Source organism: Stegostoma tigrinum, chromosome 30 (assembly GCF_030684315.1).
Source record: "Stegostoma tigrinum isolate sSteTig4 chromosome 30, sSteTig4.hap1, whole genome shotgun sequence".
NCBI classification, from domain to species: Eukaryota; Metazoa; Chordata; class Chondrichthyes; order Orectolobiformes; family Stegostomatidae; genus Stegostoma; species Stegostoma tigrinum.
Window position 1 is genome coordinate 18,133,264 of NC_081383.1, and position 19,774 is coordinate 18,153,037.

Consider the following 19,774-nt stretch of genomic DNA (forward strand, 5'->3'; position numbering starts at 1 on the left):
CGTGACATGCATCCAAAACACTTGCTTCAGTTGTTTACTGTGGGTCTCTTTTGAGCGTTAAGTAACTACATCCATGCAAACTCTCCCTCTCTCGTGTCATAATTTAGAAATTACTGAAAAGAAGCTCATAACGGGCATATACAGGATAAACAGAAAATGTGGGCTGTTAAAAATACTAAAAATATCTATAACAAAAGTCAGCAGTAGGAAAATCCCTAAAGATTGCTAAGCTTGGTAATTAAAGCAGTAGCCTGACCTGAATTTGTGGCATTTTCACAACATATTATTCAACCACGTTCTACAACAATAAAGGCTTCAGTTTTACCATTTTACAATTGTCATTATGTCAAAAAAAAATCCTTAGGTAAATAATTTATTTCTTCTGCATGGTCTCTCTCTGTGCAGTACTGACTTGAGATTTGTTATAACAGTTGTATGCTGCAACAAATAAGATGACAGAATATTATAAAACGTTCCATCAAAAGAGGACTATTTAGCGCATTAAAATGTCCAAAAGTTCCTCATTGTCTCATTAATCTCAGCTTTATTATAATCTTCACATTTACTTTCGACACAGAAAACTTATTTCCTTAATTCTTGAATGTGTGTTCGTGTCTGCAACATTAATCGGATTTATTTTCTGACGTGACTTGCTTTATAGCAATTGTCCTCAATGAGGAAGCAGTTTGCACCTCATTCCTCATTCCCCATTCCCCGTTCACTGGTGCCCCTTGCCAGAAGAGTTGTCTCTCTTGTTTCTGGTTTCAGTTGCTGACTGACCTGATGTTCAGGATCTGTTTCTTTCTCTTTTTTGCAAAAGAATTAATACAGGAGGGCTGGTTTAATCTAACATCCACAAAGCAAGTGGAAGAGCCAAAAGTTTTGTTGCTCCTCTTCTCACATCCTTGATGAAACACCTGAGTTGAGCGTGGGAAAACTCAGATGTGGACCTCAGCATCAGCAATGCTGTAGCGTTCCCAAGAGTAACCTTAAGCACCATATTTTGGAATCTCCAAGCCAAGCTAAAGAATTCCTATTTGTTTGACATTTCTCCCCATTCAAGCACATCTACAAAATTCAAAAAAGCTCAGGGACAGCTTAATAGGGGTAAATCTCAGGAATTCCAAACACAAGCAATGGTACTGCCAGCATTTAACCCAACAACTTACCAAGAGAGGAAACTGGTATGTTTCATGCCATGTTCAAGCTAGGATCAGCCAAGATAGTAACTTGCAAGCTCCATTAATAAGTTTTTGTAATACTTTGTACAGTTTAGTCACCTTGCTGTCATTAAATTGGAGATGGTGCAGGATTTACTGGGGGATTTGAGTTATAAGGAGAGGCTGGGACTTTTGCCATAAAGAGTAGGAGCCTGAGAAATGACTCTACCGAGGTTTATAAAATTGAGGGGTATAGATAAGGTGAATAGCAAAGGTCTTTTTCCTGGGGTGGAGGGAGTGCGAAACTATAGAGCATATTTTTAAGCTGAGAGAGATTTAAAAAGACTTGAGGGACAACTTTTTCAGAGGGCGTTTTTTTATATGTGGAATGAACTGCCAGAGGAAGTGGTAGATGTAGGTACAGTTACAGCATTTAAAAGACATTTGGACAGATACATGAATAAGGAGGGTATAGAGGGATATGGGCCAAATGCTAGTTAAATGGGACTGGTTTAGTTTAGAAAAGTTGGTCAGCTTGTACAAGTTGGGCCAAAGGATCTGTTTTTGTGCTGAATGGCGCTGACTCTAAATTCAAAAGGATGAATCCCAGCCTACAATGACAATTCTACCCTCTAGACTCCATACATCAGCCAAGCATTGGTTATTCTCAGGCAGCATCCTGTAGTGGTCCTACTCTGCCTGATCCAGGATGACGAGGAACAAAATTCCTTTGCCGCTCATGTTAACTTGAAGGTAGATTCCCACCTCCCAGGAGAATAATTACTACTTGGTCCTTAACGCAAAAGGCCAGAGAGGATTAACAATTAGATTTTATTGTCACATGTACTCAAGTACAGGGATACACGAGTACAGTGAAAAGTAGTACAATGTCCTATTTCCAGCGCCATCTTAGGTACAAAGGTGCCTCAGTACAAAATCTTAGGTACAAGTTAGAGAAACAAAGAAACCAACTTAAAGTTTAGCATTACAGTCCTTCTAAAAAGCAGAGAAAGAGATAAAAAAGTAGACAGAGCAGATGAGTCCACACTGGGCTTCAACTTGGGACAACGCTGGGATTCACTGAGATAAACAGCAGGAAACAGGAGATACTCACGAACGTAATAACCAGCATGGTTCAGCAGAACCTACGTGAGTGCACTGCCACATCCTTCTGACTGAAAGCACCGACATGTCCACCAGGGGTTCTCCAGTTAAAATGTACAGAGCCTCAGCTATAGTTGCTGTTATAGGTTTCTGTCTTTTTTTTTGTGTTGCTCATTAGGTTCTTAATCCAGCTAGATTAACACACATTCAAATGTAGCTGAACTTCCTTTACAATCCCTCAGGGAATTCTGTCATTGCAAATTGTTTATACAACTTTGACAACTGTGCAAGGACCACACAAAAAAAATTATACTGTGTCAGCTACCTCGATGTTAGAAAATACAAGGAACATTTCTAATTATTACACCCTTTAGTCATCTGTCCAGTAGCATAATGCAGCAATGAGGACACACCTTTATGAGTGTTTTTCAAGGGGTGAGAGCAGAAAATAGGCCTGCAGATGCACTTGGCAAGGACACATGCCGCTTTGCCAAAAGCAGGTGGTGTGATGGTTCTTTGAGAAATGCCTGAATAACACCAAATCCCTTACAATGCCATCCGAAATATCATTGGCTGAAGGGTGCCCTTCATAAATAATAAGCATAGCTAGACAATATGGTAATCGATTGAAATTAGCAGCTAATAAAAGCCATTTCACCCATATGACAAGTCTTCAGTTTGCTCTAAGTACACTTCACAATATCAGTGATCCCGCAATAAAATGATATAAAAACTTTGTCAAAATGTATTAAATTTTCAGTTAAATATGTTTAATATAATGTTGCAATAAAGTTTTTGTCATTGTTGCAAACAATAATTGTTTCAAAATAGAGAACAATCCAGCGGCAAGGCTGCTTACAGCAGCCTTAAAGGGAAAAGGACATGTAGTGACCAAAAGTATTTTAACACAGCTAGCTAACATTTACATTCAATCTCCTGTGTTTGGCTCCCATTTTACCACTCTTGATGATTACACCATTTTAGTTTTACAAGTCTGTTATCCGTTCACCATTAAAAAAGGTATTATTTTAGGGGTGAAACGTCAGAATTACACCACTCCTGGGAACATATATAGCAAAGCTGCATAGTCTCAATCTGTGACTGTCCCAATTTTGAGATACACAGTCTTAGTTCTCAACAGGGAGTGAGACATTGGGATCCTTAGTTTCTCCATCACACGTTAACTACCAACCTAATGCAAAGATTTAGAGATGTGCAATAAAAATTAATAATTAAAAAATGCATCTTTACATTAGAACAAATGTTCTATTTAAATGATTTCTATCATCTGATACTGGGCACATCCACATTTATATCATCATGCACATATTATGGAGCCTTTAAAAATATGAACACCCACAGGGTACAAAGAGCATTACAGCCCAGAACCAAGAAATTAATCAATGACCCTTAGTTTAGCACAGAAAGTAGTTCGTGATATTAGTAAGCAAAAACGTAATGTTTAACATAGATGTTAACCTGTTTAAAACAAACCAATTAATTAAAACAGACTGGAAAATACCCTGTTCATGCATCACGTGCTGGTTTACTAATATCACAAATTCTAGACAGTATACACTTAAATTGAATGAAATTTCCCACCCAATTATTAATTGTTCCCTCCTTTCCTGGTGCCAAGCATGCATTCTATATCACCAGTACCAATTGGTTATTTTAATCAATGGATTATTCTTCATTTGTGAACCTAGATTGGGAACATTATCATCAGGCTATTCAACACTGAGGAGCATCACAACCTAGTGTGATCCCGCCCTCACTCAATATCTATACATTTAAGCAAGTCATTGGGCTAATGACGAGAAGACTGATTTGCCCGTGCTAGACCAATGGCATCGTAAAAGCCATGACTGCAGAGAAAGGGAATCAAATCTAGTTCATTTCCTGGATTGTATTGTGATGTTAGGCTCAGTATTATTCTGGGTACTCAACCTCTGTCCTCTAACTTCTTAAGTGTCAGACACTTATGAGCATTCAATCCTAATTGCTGATACTTACAGAATTAGTGGAATATCAGCTTTATTCCATTGCTCGTGTTTCTAGTGTTTGTTGATCACAAAAATAAAAAAAAAGCTCATTTAGCACACTGGGAAAAATGGTAGTGTGAATTTAAAACTGACTTACTGCACACCCTTACAGATCATCACTATATTGGTTAGATTATGGCCATGTTTACCATTCTGGTGATGCTAAAGAATAACATTGACAATCAATCTCATTGGGCGACAGTAAATGAGATGGATTTTTGTTTTTGCGTCTCCAGTTTTCTCCTTGCCTCTCCTGAAAGCGTGCACCTCATGCTGGATCCGTTCCGCATGTGCTAGCTGCCCTCACCTCATTGATTAGAATGTTTATCACTTGTAGGCCTAGAATGCAAGCGCTGATCTCACTGGAAGGGGCAGTGAAGGGTCAAGTTGGAAAGCACGGTCAAGCCTGATCTTGTTCTCACCCAACGCCAACATCTACACAAAAAGTAGCAGCAATCACTGGATAGCAGTCAGGAGTGGAAGCCCTCGCTGATTTTAATTCATCTTGTCTTATCCTAGAACAACAAGATTTCTAGCTCCTACCTCATTTCAGCTGAGATCAGCTAACTCAGCAGAAACTCAGACCTAGGATCCTCCTGGTCTATAAGGCTCAGTTTCACACTGTGCAGTACATCTAACCATACTGAACCATCAAGGGAAGTTTCTTAGAGATACATCTCAGAATCCATTTAATCTTGATTGCTTTGGACAGCTCATAGTACAAAATACAGGCCACAAGCAGCTACACTTAAACTTCAATGAATCTGCCAATTTGCTGCGATACAACCGAGAAATAATTCAGTGCCCCTAACAATCTCAAAGCACCGGATCTATGGTGTGAAAGGCAGCAGTGCATTATAGTCAGATTCTGATACTCCAAATGCTTCTAAATGCACCCCAAATGAACACTGAAAAATCCTGACCTAATGGCTGCAGGAGTGGCAGAAGTAACGTGCAAAGACCAAATTTAAGGATATTGGTACACTGAACTGGCTACTATATTCACTTTGTATTCACAGCCTTAAACTAAACCACATCTGAAACAAATTTCAGTATTTTTTCCCCCTTACACAAAATATTTTTCCAAGTTGGTTCCTTTTCAATAATGTTCTCATCGATTATTGTCTTAAGGAGTCTTTTCCAAGAAAGATTCAATTCTATCCTGCTCGACTGAACCATTTTTAACGCTATCAAGAAGTCACAGCTCAATTTAACATCTGGAACTTGTTGACAGGATATGATATCTCCAAATCCTCCCTTACTCTTCAGTGTACATTTAAACGGTATCAAAAGGTGGCAGCTCATAGGAGTATGGGGGAAGAGCTATGATGTATCACAGATATTAATATGACACATCAATATCCTCAGTATTAAAAAGAGATGAGAAAAACATTATGGAGTCTTGTCTCTTTAAGAGTGGAGCCCTGTGTTGCGATTACATTGGTCTTTATGAGAGATTTTCTGTGTATTTTCAAATGAGATCATCTTTAAATTTATATTACAGGGTGACTTAACATAATTTGGAAAAAAATGGAATCGATTAAAAATCGCCATTGTACTGTTTTTCTATTAGCCAAGACCACAAAAGGGCAGCACATCAGAAGATCCATCTCCTAAAGGGACAAGTTCAATTTTATTCTGGTTTTAACCTCACAAATTGAAAACTGACAATTTACTACAGTTGTAAGTAATTAGTAATACTCTCCAGGCTAACTGCTGCATTGCATCTGTCTTCTATGTTTTACCCGCACTAGCACCCAATGTGAATTTTTAAAAAAAAAATCATGGTTGTGTTTGTATTTCCAATGCTATCCAAAGTTCTCCTGAAAAAATAGACTTTCCAAAATGTTTGTTCTTGGTTCCATTCAATTCCGTTGCACATTTACCAGTTCATAGGAGATAAACTTTCGGAGCCGTTCCAGGTACTGGCTGTACAGTTCAATGTCATTGTGACCAGCCCCCTCCACCCACAGTGGCTCAACTGCCTTCATGCAGCGTTCATACAATGCCAAGCCATGGGAGAAATCGATCACTTCATCCTCAGTGCCATGGATGATCAACACAGGCGATGTGATTTTGGAGATTTTGTCAATGCTGTAAAATACAAGAAAACTAAGTCATGGTGTCAAAGTAAAATGCATCTCAGTTCATGCAATGTAAATAAGAATGTATCAATCCAGTGTGGTGAATTTTATTTAAGATCACTTATAAAGGAGTGAATTTATTTTTTTCCCCAAATTTCTCTCTTCCATTTAAAGTATGACATTAGTTCAATTCACATTTGCTTCCTCACCTTTACCTGGCGAAAGGAGCAGTACTATGAAAGCTTGTGATTTCAGCTGAACCTGTTGTATTATAACTTGGTGTTGTGTGACTTCTGACTTTTTCCATCCCAGTCCAACACTGGCACTTCCACATCAAGATCACCTGGACGAATGTTCTTTGTATGATAGTTCAGAGAGCTAGTCATTCTGCCTTGCACTGTCAGTAATTTGCATGAACAAGCATTACGAAAGGTCATGTTGATACCGTTCTGTCTCCACTCATAGTTCTAGCCTTTGGGTCACCAGCACAAATGAGAAATTTTACTCTGGCCTCTGTCAGAATTACATGGGTAGAGGGGAGAAAATATACCACAGTGGCATTTTGTTTTTAACTGCAGGCCTTTCTTTTCTCTACTGCATAAAGAGTCCAGCATAGAACTTGGGAAATGGCAGCAAAACTAAGATTTTTGTCTTCAATTTATCCCCATCCAGACAGATTTATATGACTTCAATGGAGCTGTCCTGCAGAAAATTGGGAGAGAAGCAGAAACACACCAATACATGTTTCACAACACACAGCCAGCCCCTGTCTCATATCCCAGAATATCAGCCATAATAGTAAAACTTTTTTTAAAAAATACGATTTCCAATATTAGGTGTTTAAAGAGTTAGTAGTGAAACAAAGCAAATGTCTATTTTACTCCAAGATAAAGTGTGAAGCTGGATGAACACAGCAGGCCAAGCAGCGTCTCAGGAGCACAAAAGCTGATGTTTCGGGCCTAGACCCTTCATCCAGTTGTTTTGTATAGAATGAAGGCGTAGAAAAGCTAGTTCACTAAATTAGGCACACTATTTCCTATACATATGTTTTATTTGTTTTAAATTCACTTGTGGTATGTGGGTGTCACTGGCTAGGCCAGAATTTATTACTTGTCCTGACTACCCATTAGGTGGTGGTCATAAATTGTATTTTGACCTGCTGCTGTCCATGTACTGTAGGTAGACTGACAATACCATTAGGGAGGGAATGCCTGGATTTAGAAGGAGTGGCTATATATTTCCAAGTCAGGAGGGTGAGTATCTTTAAGGGGAACTTTGAGGGTAACAGGGTTCCATGTATCTACTGCCCTTCTCCTTCCAGACAGTAACAGTCATGCATTTGGTAGGTGCCAAGGACCCTTGATGAATTGCTGCAGTGTACCTTTTGCTGCTACTGAGCACTGATGGAGAGAGTGAATGAGGCAGCAATCAAGTGGGCTGCTTTATCCTGGATGGCGTCAAGCTACAAGTGTTGTTGCAGCTGAACTCATCTAGGCAAGTGGGGAGTATTCCATCATGTTACTCAATTATACTCTGTATAAAAATGGACAAACTTTGGGGAGTCAAGTGGCAAGTTATTTGTTACAGTATTCCTACCTTCTGACCCCCTCCTGTAGACACTATTTATACGGCTAGTCCAATTCAATTGGGCAATTCAGCAGGTGTGATAATAGTTCTGCTGAACAGCCAGACGGCACGTACAGCAGCTCTGTCCTGGCTTGTGCAATTCTGATGGTGAATCGTTATGCAGACTGCTCGAGATTTCATAATCACTCTATCGCTTGCTTATAACTCTCCCAACCCACTGTCCACATGACTGTCCTGATCTGCCACACAATCTGCACGTCAACAGAATGTGTCATCCTAGGCAAACTGGTGACCCAATTTAATCATTATCATTGTGAACTTCTTTTGGCCTGTGATTTAAATTCAGGGTTCAGATTACATGTCAACATGAGACACAGGCAGTTCAACATAGGCAGACAGCAAGGTGGGGTGGGGGGCGGGGGTCCATGGAGGTGACAGCTGCAGGTATTCAGAGAGTTGGGCAAGGTAAATAGTGGAAAAATCAGAACAACATTATACCTACAAAATTACTTTAGCGATTTTAACTGAAGGAATTGCCTACTTTTTTAAAATGAGTTTATACTTCAGTTAAAACAGCAATAAGAAATACCATTACAGGTGTTTAACTCTTGCATGCTCACATGAACATGAATTTCAACAATCACATCTGACTAGTTCAAAGGATGAACGGGAATGCCAGCATGACCAAATTATTGATGTTATTGACCAGTTTTATATTGACCATTTTGTGCAGTATTGGTGAATTCTTTCAAGAAAGTCATTCATTTATTGTGGCAGTTTACAAACATTCATCAGGATTCCTTGTTAATACTGACATTTCTAGGAGTCCTGCCATTATCAAAATAATGACATACCTCCAACGATCGCTAGCAAACATTAAGTCTCAGGTACCCTGTCTGGACATCTACAGAGTAAGGGTAACATTGTAGCAAATGTTTTATTAGTATACAATAGAAATAAGATGCCAGTTAGTCAACAATAAAGAAAATTCTTTATTTACATATAATAGTTTATCTACTTTCTCAAAAATGTTAAATACTCCAAATATATTTAAGTACAATTATATTTTAGTTCTCTGCCTACATAAAGGCAGGGAGTGCTCAAATCTGATCAGACGGACAAATCTGGAGACTGATTCCTGGCAGACAAAAGCACACTGTTTGAAAGCCTCTCGTATCAGGCGACTGCTTTAAAGTAAACCATTGTAGCACATCACAGATGACGTGAAGAGAAATGGTCATCATGCAAAACAAGTAACTTCTTCACATGTTTTAAGATTTACAATGATATCTATGCTTGGGAATGTCACATGCCGAAGCTTGCTTCTTTAGGAAACAGGTCAGATAGGACCAGTTAGTCCTGCAGTTACGGATAATGGGTTTAAACAAACGTGTCACCCAAATGTCTGCATCGTTGGTGAAGAATGATGGAGAATGAAACATTTAAATAAAGGAAATATATTTTGCTGTAATCATTTCTTACCATAGGGTTGTTAGGGGTGTCAGTCTTATTAGATAGTTCTTTCAAACAGCCAGCACACAGGGACAATATATCAAATGACCTCTTTCTTTGCCATGCAAGTCTAACATAAAAAACAGAAGACATCTTCCCAGTGCTCAATGGTGGGCCTAAACTGGGCACTGGGGTGTATGCTATAGGAATCAAGGATGTCATATTCTTACATTTTTCCTCCTTTGGTTCCTCAGGAACTTATTCAAACACACAAGTTCAGATTATCTGCACACAGGATAGTATACTAGATACTCTCCCTCCAATCACTGGTTACAAAGATGCTGCCATAAACATACTTTTTAATAAGCAATTTTATTAAGTTGTACGTTTGCTTATCGCAGACAAGAAGCCACTAAAAACAACTTCCATAATGAAAGGTGCCAGGTTCTACCACTGTCACTCTTCCTAGAAATAATACTGCTTAAGCACAGTTAGGAGCAGTAGAACCTCACTTTTTAAATATATAATGGATTTCAGAACTGCTGCTGCATCACTAGCCCACATAGGTACAGATATAATCTGTATACAGAAGGTCTCCCTCTGCATAATCCAGGTCAAAGCTGGAAAAGCTATTTCAAATGAAACAATATCACCATTTGGAAGCAGGTCTAGGTCAACCTATGAAGACTGAGAAACAACTATTTGGGAACTTTGGAGGCTAAGTCTACGCACCACTACATACTTATATCTGCACATGAAATGAGAGAGATGCGCACCACCAATAACCTGTGCTGTTCTACATACTAGAACGTCTGGCATGTGAAGGATGTGTACGCAATGCTGCAGATGGGTTGAGGTAGAAGGTTTCATGGAAACAGTTGACAAATCACTTCTTTCTTACTACAAATTTAAAACATGATGTTAATTCCCAAAGACAATGACTCAAATTATGCAGGATATAATTGGAAGGGAGGAGATACCTGTGAAGTGGTATTTTAGAGATGCATATGGCAAGTAAGTGCACAGAGTCAGTGTGAAACAGCACGGAAACAGACCATTTGGTCCAACGTATCCATGCCAACTGAATATCCTGAACTGATCTCGTCCCATTTGCCAGCATTTGGGCCATAACCCTCTAAACCCTTCCTATTCAAGCACCCATCCAGATGTGTTTTAAATACTGTGATTGTACCCACCTCTAACATTTCGTCTGGCAACTGATTTCACAAAACACACCACCTGTGAGTGGAAAAAGTTGTCCCTCAGGTCCCTTTTAAATCTTTACCCTTTCAGCTTAAAATTATGCCCTCTAGTTTTGGACTCCCCTACCTGGAGAAAAAGACCTTGGTTATTCACCCTATCTATGCCCCCATTATTTTATAAACTTCTATAACATTACCCCTCAGCTCCAGACACTCCAGTAAGAAAACCCCCCGCCTATTCAGCCTCTCCCAATAGCTCATAGCCTCCAATCCCAGTAATAAGCATGTCAAATGCCTTCCTCACCACCCTGTCTAGTGATGACAAGAACAAAGTTGCTCGAAAAGCTCAGATCTGGCAGCACCCACCTCCCGATTTTCTGCATATAAACAGATTTTCCCAGCCACGCTCAGTTCTGAGGAAGGGTCACCAGACCCTAAAAATTAACTCTGTTTTTACCTTCATAGATGTTGCCAGATATGCTGAGCTTTTCCAACGACTTTGTTCCTAATTTACAGCATCCGCAGTTCTTTCGGTTTCTATTCTGTCTACCAGTGACTGCACTTTCAAGGAACTATGCACATACATCACTAGGTCTCTGTTTGGCAACACTCAACAGGGCCCCACCATTAAGTGTATAATGTAGGTGGAGATGAGACAGACAAGTTAAAAGAGGCTGGAAAGGAACCAGTAGAGGTGAGCGTAGGTGGGGAGATAGGGAGGGGATAGGTCAGTCCAGGGAAGACGGACAGATCAAGGGGTCGAGATTAGGTTAGTAGATAGGAAATGGGGTGGGGCTTGAGGTGGGAAGAGGGTACAGGTGAGAGGAAGAACAGGTTAGGGAGGCGGTGCCACCTGAAGGTTACAGGAGCACCAACTCCTATTCCGCTTGGGAACTTTGCAGCCCAATGGTATCAATATGGATTTCACAAACTTGAAAATCTCCCCTCCACCTACTGTATCCCAAAGCCAGCCAGCCCAACCCCACCCCCTAACCTGTTCTTTCTCTTACTTGTCCCCTCCTCCCACCTCAAGTCCCACCCCCATTTCTTACCTATTAACCTAATCCCGCCCTCTTGACCTGTCCATCCTCCCTGGACTGAGCTATCCCCTCCCTACCGCCCCACCTACACTCCGCTCTACTGGCTCCATCCTCTTTAACTTGTCTGTCTCCTCTCCACCTTTCTTCTCCTCTATCCATCTTCAATCTGCCTCCCCCTCTCTCCCTGTTTATTTCAGAACCCTCTTCCCCTGCTCCATTTCTGACGAAGGGTCTAGGCCCAAAACGTCAGCTTTTGTGCTCCCAAGATGCTGCTCGGCCTGCTGTGTTCATCCAGTTCTACACTTTGTTATCTCGGATTCTCCAGCATCTGCAGTTCCTATTATCTCTGACACAATTTAAACCCTAATGCCAGTTCTCTAGAAGTGTCATCGCGGCCGATTTCAATGTGATTCCAAATTTCTTAACCATACTTAATAATGTTGAGGTTGGTTAGCTCGCCAAGCTGGTTTGTTGTTCTGCAACCAACCTCAACACCCACAACCTGAGCTACAAGATCTACTCCAAAACCTCATATACTTAATAATTTTAAAAATATTTCTAACTATTTTAATTTAGATCTATCCTCATCTATTTTTATATTTATTAAAATAAAAACCTATGGGTTTCAGCTTTGAAAATTAACTGTGAATAAGAACCAACAGTAGTTTGGCGAGAATACCTCAGTTATATTACTCCTCAATATACTAGGTATGCAAATCATTCTCGGTACGCAAAAATGTTTCTCCTGTCCTGTCCTGTCCTGTGCTGTGCTGTGCTAGTCTTTTACCCATATTCTAGACCCCTTAACCACTCAAAACAATCTAGTATTGCCTCACCAAGACAATTTTAAATAAATTATCCTCACATTATCAATCATCTAACTTGCATTTGTATTTCCTCCTATCAGGCAACATCTTACTGAATCTTTGCTGTTCTGTCTTAATATCTCTCCAATAGCATGCAAGCCAAAACTGCAATGGAGACCTCTCAAAGGATATATACGCAATGTTACATCATAATTTTTATTGTATACGCCTTCTGCCACAAAACTCCGTCATAAATTTTATTTTACATATGTTAAATCAGCATTACTGCTCTGAAATGTTGAGTTTAAAGTCTCAAAATTAAATCTCCATACTAGTGATTTAGTGATACTAAATTGTTTGCTCTATACCTTCTTAAAGATGTAGTACATTTTCAGCTTTGGATTCAAATTTTCACAATCTGATCAAAATTTCCTTATAACTCATTTTAGCTTCCAAAAATGTTAACCTATATCATCTTGTTAATAAAGCATTAAATGTAAAATTTTGCAAACAGCACTGCAAACAGAATCTTTAATGTGGGAGGTTTAATCTTTGATTTACCATCTGAATACTTGCATGGGAAGTTGCTAAATTCTGTAGGCAAAGAAGCTCCTGCAATTGTGATTGATAATTAATACTGATAATTGTGGTTTTCACCATCCGTTTCCACTAGTTTGTATAAGGATATACTCACACTACAGCTACAGCATTGAGTAAAGTGGCTTGGCTCCCATAATGCAGTGTAAATGAAGTCTGAATCTGGCATCAGGGTCCAATCAGCATGAAAATAAAACTACAGGTGGGTATGCAAGAACATGTAGAAGCGAAAACTATAAGAATGGTAAGTTGGCATGGAAAATCTTGCTTAACCAACTGAATTAACTTTTTGAGGAAATAAGAAGTAAAACAGAGATGCAATGTAGTAGATGTAATTTATTTAGATTTTGAAAAGAGCATTAGTAAAGTGTTCCATAATAAGCTAATGAATAAGGTCTGTGAATGTGAGCAAAAATTCAGAAAACATGTTGCAGACTGAATTGCTGGATTTCAAGACAGGAAGGAAAGGGTGGGCATAAAGTGTAGTTATTCAGAGTGGAAGAAGGTGCAAGTGGTGTTCTACTGGGATCAGTACTAGGACCACAGCTGTTCACAACTTAAATTAACAACTCAAACTTTGAAATCAAAAACAAGTTCAAAATTTACAGACAACACAAATTTGGTAAGAACAATGAATGCTGAGGAGGACTGTATCAAGTTAGAGGAGGGCATTAATAAACTTGTAGAAAGGGGAAATGATTGTCAAATAAAGTTCAACATAAATGTTAAGTTGCATATTTTGGGAGTAAGAATAGGAGATCACTTATTATTTGGAAAGCGCTAGTCCAGGTGCAATAAACACAGGGATTAGAACACAACTACACTAGTCAGCAAATACTGTGCCATAGGTTAACAATGACATTTAAAAAAAAACAAGTATTTGGCTTTATTTCCAGAGATATAAAATTGTAACACAGGAAGACTACACCACCTACACTGAAACTCGGTTAGATCACAGAGTACTACACCCAGTTCTGGTGATCAGACTGGAAAAGGGATTCTGAGGTATTACAGCAAGTGTGGAGATGGCGTGCGACGGTAACACCCAGCAATGGATGGACACATCTATCACATGTGCATTGCTAAGGTTGTGTGCGCATGCATGCATGGATGTACGTGGCCATGAGCACACAGAGAGGGAGGAGCCATAGGGCCAGAAAGCGGTGGTGAGGGGGGGGAGGTACACAAGCACGAGAGAGAAGGAGAAGCGAGTAATTGAGTGGAGAGAGGGAGAGAGTGAGCATGCGAGAACAAGTTTGAACTAAATAGAGATCATCAAAATAAAGACAATTAGAATAAACTTATCTAGTAATAAGAATGCAGTATTCTTTACTACAGGGCCTGGTAGAAGCAAATATAGATGCATTCAAGGGTAAGCTAGACAAACATACAAGGGAGATGGGAATAAAGGGTTACAATGATACATTTGGATGAGGACGAATAAGAATGGAGAATAAACATGGCATGGTCTGGTGGAGCTAAACGGCCTGTTTCAGTGCTGAATGTAATCCTATGAATTTTACACAACAATGGACTACCAGATAAAAATGTATATATCTATGATGCAATAATTGTGTTGAAGGTGGTCTGTACTTGATAGATTCAATCATCTACAGCACACTTCATTTTGTTGGCCATATACAGAGCGATTTACTATCTACAATGACACATGCATTTATTGCTAAGATTAGGCTAGGTTAGATGCCTTGAGTTAGGGATTTTGTGGCACAGGTAGTGTCGCTACTTCTGGACACAAGGTCTGGGTTCAAGTTCTACCTGCTCCAGTCAATGTCACAATGCATCGGTACAAGTTGATGAAAGATATTTAGATGCCTTGAGTTGTCACTGTGAAGGGACAAGGTGAGAATTGACAAGGTATCACCCTCAGTTGAATCACAGAAGTGGGCACTTACTTGGGGAATGCATCAAAGCAGTATGTTTTCTTTGTGTCTGGGAATGCCACCCGCATTCCTGAGGTTAGGGGAGAATGTAGAATAACAGCAGCACACTCATACCGGGAAGCCAAATCAACGGTTGGAACGGTACCAATACTTTGTCCATACAATATAATGTTTTCAGGACTTATGCCATATCTGTAAGGAAAAGGAAATCAAGCATGAGAGGGTCATCGTTCAACAGATCCCAACCACTTCAAAGTGGTTCCTTCTTTTATCCCTTTTAATCCAAAGCCATTTCGGCAAACCAAGAGCTGCTCAGATTAACATCCATTACAACTGACATTGTCTGACTGCAGAAATCAGCCCAACAATTGAAAAGCAAAAGCAAGCAAATCTGCAATCTACATCTTTAAATAAAAAACAATCAATAGTTATATAACACCTTCCATAGTCTCAGGACATTCCAAAATGCTACTTGAGTTGAGATGATATTGTATATTTGTTAACTTTAAAAAGTCACTATGTTCACAGTATTTTCCCATAACGTGCTAGATGAATGATCAATGATACAGAATATGGAATTTTTTTGCTCAAAGCACAATGAAAAGTAATCATTCTTCTTGACACAGTATTATGAAAGCCTTCATATTCATCTGAACACACAGAACCTTGGACCAGGATCTCGCCCAAGAAAACATCATTGACTTTGTGGTACTCTCTCTGCACCGAGACAAACTTGCAATGAACATGCTCAACTGTCGCAACAGCAAGATCTACTCCTAGCAGCCCTCATAAGTATGCATGTGAAAGGGATTTCCTTTTTTCTATTTGTGACAATGCTGTTGTTACAACTGGTGACAGAAGATCCAAATTCTGCTTGGTACTGCGTAGTACAACAGATCATGGACACAGCTGAACAACAGAACAGGTACACCACAGGAGGCCTGCTGTGCTTGTGTTGCTCACATAGCCCCACTCTCCTGTACTCTCAGTCCTGCAAATTTTTTCATCAGCTGCTTATCAAATTTTCTTTTGAAAGCAACAAATGAATCTGTTTCCACTATATTGTCAGGTAATGCATTCTTAATTCCTTCATTTTACGACCAATGGCCTTTTTTTAAAACCGATCACCTTCAATGTCTCTAGGATTTCAATTCCTTGGCCATTGGTTACAGTTTTTTGCTACCTATTGTTTAGGCACATCAGGATTTTGAGCACCTCCATTAAACTGCCTCTCAACTTTCTCTTCAAGGAGAACACACACCTTTTCAAATTTATCTTTGTAACTGAAATTAACTTCAGACCATCCTTGAAACCATTCTGGCAAATATTTCCTAGGCCTTCTCCAATGCCTTCATATGTTTCCAAAGTACAGTGCCCAAAATAAGTAAATACTGCAGTTCAATCCATACCAGTGTTACAACATGGTTCAACTGCAGGGGATTTCTTTTTGTATTTTATGTCCTTATTTATAAAACTTTTAAAAAGAAAACCTATGTAACTTCATGTTTTTATACATTAAATCTCATCTGCCAGATGTCTGCTCATTCTAAAAGCCTGTCTTGTATCTTTTTGAAATTAATCACCATCTTCCATGCAGCTCATAACACTTCAAAATTTACCAACGCAAGTAGAAATTTTGTCCTAGGTCATATAATAGCTTCAAGAAAAGCAGCAATCCTAGCCTGACTCATGGGGAACCCCATCGTACATCTTCTCCAGCCTAAAGATCAACCATTCATCACTACTGTTTCCATTATTTTGCCAGTTTCATACCCAAGCTGGCACTGCCTTTTGATCCCTCAGGCATCAATACAATAAACGACACTTCAAAGTTAAAATTTAATCAGTGGCAGCAAGTGGAAATCAGATATTGAAAACAATATTTCTCAATTTTATATATAATTAATTTCTACATTTTCAGGAAACAGCGATGGCTGAAATTTATTGCAAATGATACGGTATAAACCAGAATGCATTGCTCCAAGTGAATACCTTAAACCTTAATCTTAAAAAAACTTTAAAATTGAACTCAAAATGGTGCAATATGTTTCTGTGAAACTGCAGACATACTTTACTGAAAGGCATGTGTGTACAATGCCATACAATGTAACTTCCTTACTCGAGAGCACATTAGACCTCAAATCCATGAATTTCACCCTACATAGAATGCCTACAGTGTGGAAACAGGCCATTCAGCCCAACAAGTCCACACCAACTCTCCGAAGAGCATCCTGCCCTAACTCCTTCCCCTACCTCTGCATTTCCTCATGTTTAACCCAAACATCCCGCGACGCAATGGGCAATTTAGCATGGCAAATCCACCTAGCCTGCACATCTTTGGACTGTGGGAAGAAACCCACACAGACACAGGGAGAATGGTCAAACTCCACACAGACAGACAGTCGCCTAAGGGTGGAATTGAACCCAGGTCCCAGGCACTGTGAGGCAGCAGTGCTAACCATTGAGACACCATGCCGCCTCAAATACTTCAATATATTCATATTTGCAAGCAAATGTATGGTTCACATTTTAGCACTGGAGCTGGAAACTTTTCCAACAATTTCATTTCAGGTTTTTGCCTCAATTCTGGAGACAGGAGGAGGGTTGGTAGGGTGGAAGAGGAGCAGGAGAGAGGTTTGCAAATGAGGGAGCAGAATGGGGAACTATGGAATAATGGTCAATTGCTGATTGCCTAGTTGTTTCCAATCACATCATCTATCTCATATGCAAACTGAAGCTCCCATTCTACTACATTAAATTCAGTCTTAAAATGATTACATATTCAGCTCAGTTTTACACTGTGGTACACACTTGCCATGCTTGCGGTGCAACATGGAAGATTATAATAAACAATTGCCTTTCATAGAAATAGTTATTCTATATTATGTAGGATTAGATATGAGCTTCTGTTCATGCTGTCAACTCTTCCTTTCAATGACTCAGTTCAATTTGATTATTAACATTTCAACTTCCAACATAAAACATGGTACATTTCAGCGGTCGGTGTTGGCCTACATTACATCATTAGAGCAGGGCTTGAAATTATAACATTTTGACCCAGATTTTAAAGCGCTATGACTGGGCCAAACAAACATTTGCAAAATCTCTGGCATTCAAGAAACAGAAAATGCAAACCAGCAGAGATCACCACGTGATGTCTCAATCTTGAGCAATAAGTGGCATTTATTAAGTATTAAAACATCTTTGAAAGTGGCATTCAAACCTACATTCTGTACAATAATGTAGCGCAAATGTCACACTACGTAAAATCAGAAGATAGATACAGATTTAAAAAGGGTATCTGACCACCTATCGCTCATGCAGTCAGAAAAGATCAATTTGTTCTCATTACATTTTTCAGAACTGGAAACTATTACATGTCCCTCCATTACCCTAAACAGTCAAATTCAAACACTGACTACTTATGGAAAAATTTAAAATGTAAACATGAATTTCTTTCACCAATCTGAACCCTTACCTACTTTATGGAATGTAGTGTCCTGCTTTTGCCTCCTCTTTCCTGTTGTTAAATGGTGTTTAGCTCTGATAGCTCCCACTCCACCTCAATCACTTATTTTCAAAAGCCAACAAAGCTAGGCTTTTCTTAGACTCTTATAATTCATTTCTCTGGCACTATACATCATGCTTGTAGCTCTTCCTCTTTTCACTTCCAGAATTTTAATGTTTTTTTTTTAAGTTTTATTACAAGTTATTGAACAAACAGCTTAAAACAAAAAACACAGAATATAGGACCAAGAGCTGACCATCGGTCCTTTGAGCCTACTCCGCTAAACTTCAAGATCACGGCTGATTGTCCAACTCAATAGTCTAATCCTGCTTTCTCCCCATAACATTTGGTCGAATTCAACCCCAAGCTCTATACCTAGTGGCCTCTTGAATACATTCATTGTTTTGGCATCAACTATTTGCTGTGGTAATGAATCCCACAAGCTCAACACTTTTTGGGCGAAGAAGCGTCTCCTCATCTCTGTCCTTATTCATCTACTCCAAATCCCCATACTGTGACCCCGGTTCTGGACACACCTACCATCAGGAACATTCTTCCAGCATCTACCCTGCTAGAATTTTATAAGTGTCCGAGATGCTCCCTCAGTCATCTGAACTCTAGCGAAAACAATTCCATCCTAGCCAATCTCTCTTCATATTTCAGAGCCACCAACCCCGAAACCAGCTTGGTAAACCTTCGCTTCACTTCCGAGAGCAAGAGCATCTTTCCTCAGAAAAGGAGGCCTAAACTGCACACAATACAATATTCCAGGTCTGGTCTCACCAAAGCCCTGTACAACAGCAACAACACATCCCTGCTCTTGTACTCAAAACCACTCACAATGAAGGCCAATATACCATTTGTCTTCTTTACTGCCTGCTATACCCGCATGCTTAGCTTCAGCGGCTGGTGCACAAGGATAGCCAGGTCCCGCTGCACACTATCTTTTCTCAATTTACAGCTATTCGGATAGTAATCTGTATTTTTGTTTTTGCTTCCAAAGTGAATAACCTCATTTATCCAAATTATACTGCGTCTGCCATTGATTTGCCCACTTGCCCATCTGGTCAAGATCATGCCAAAGGATCTCTGCATCATCACAGTTTACCCTCCCACCCAACTTGGTGTCATCTGCAAACTTGGAGGTGTTACATTTTGTTCCCTCATCCAAATCATTAATATCTATTGTAAACAGATGGGCTCCCAGCACTGATCCCTGTGGCATTCCACTAGATACTGCCTGCTAAATTGAAAAGAACCCATTAATCCTTGCTTTGTTTCCTCTTTG

The 19,774-nt window shown here is 39.5% G+C and overlaps 1 protein-coding gene across 1 annotated transcript in view; it reads right to left on the reverse strand.

Moving 5' to 3' along the window:
* Positions 1-3,012: 3,012 nt before the first annotated feature.
* LOC125465647 (alpha/beta hydrolase domain-containing protein 17B-like) overlaps positions 3,013-19,774 on the reverse strand; it is a 71,554-nt gene continuing 54,792 nt past the window's right edge. The window contains exons 3-4 of the mRNA XM_059638466.1: positions 14,991-15,170; positions 3,013-6,403 (exon numbers count right to left, since the gene is read on the reverse strand). Of these exons, the coding sequence (XP_059494449.1) occupies positions 6,175-6,403; positions 14,991-15,170 (409 nt within the window). The 3' untranslated portion in view covers positions 3,013-6,174. The remainder of the gene's footprint in view (positions 6,404-14,990; positions 15,171-19,774) is intronic.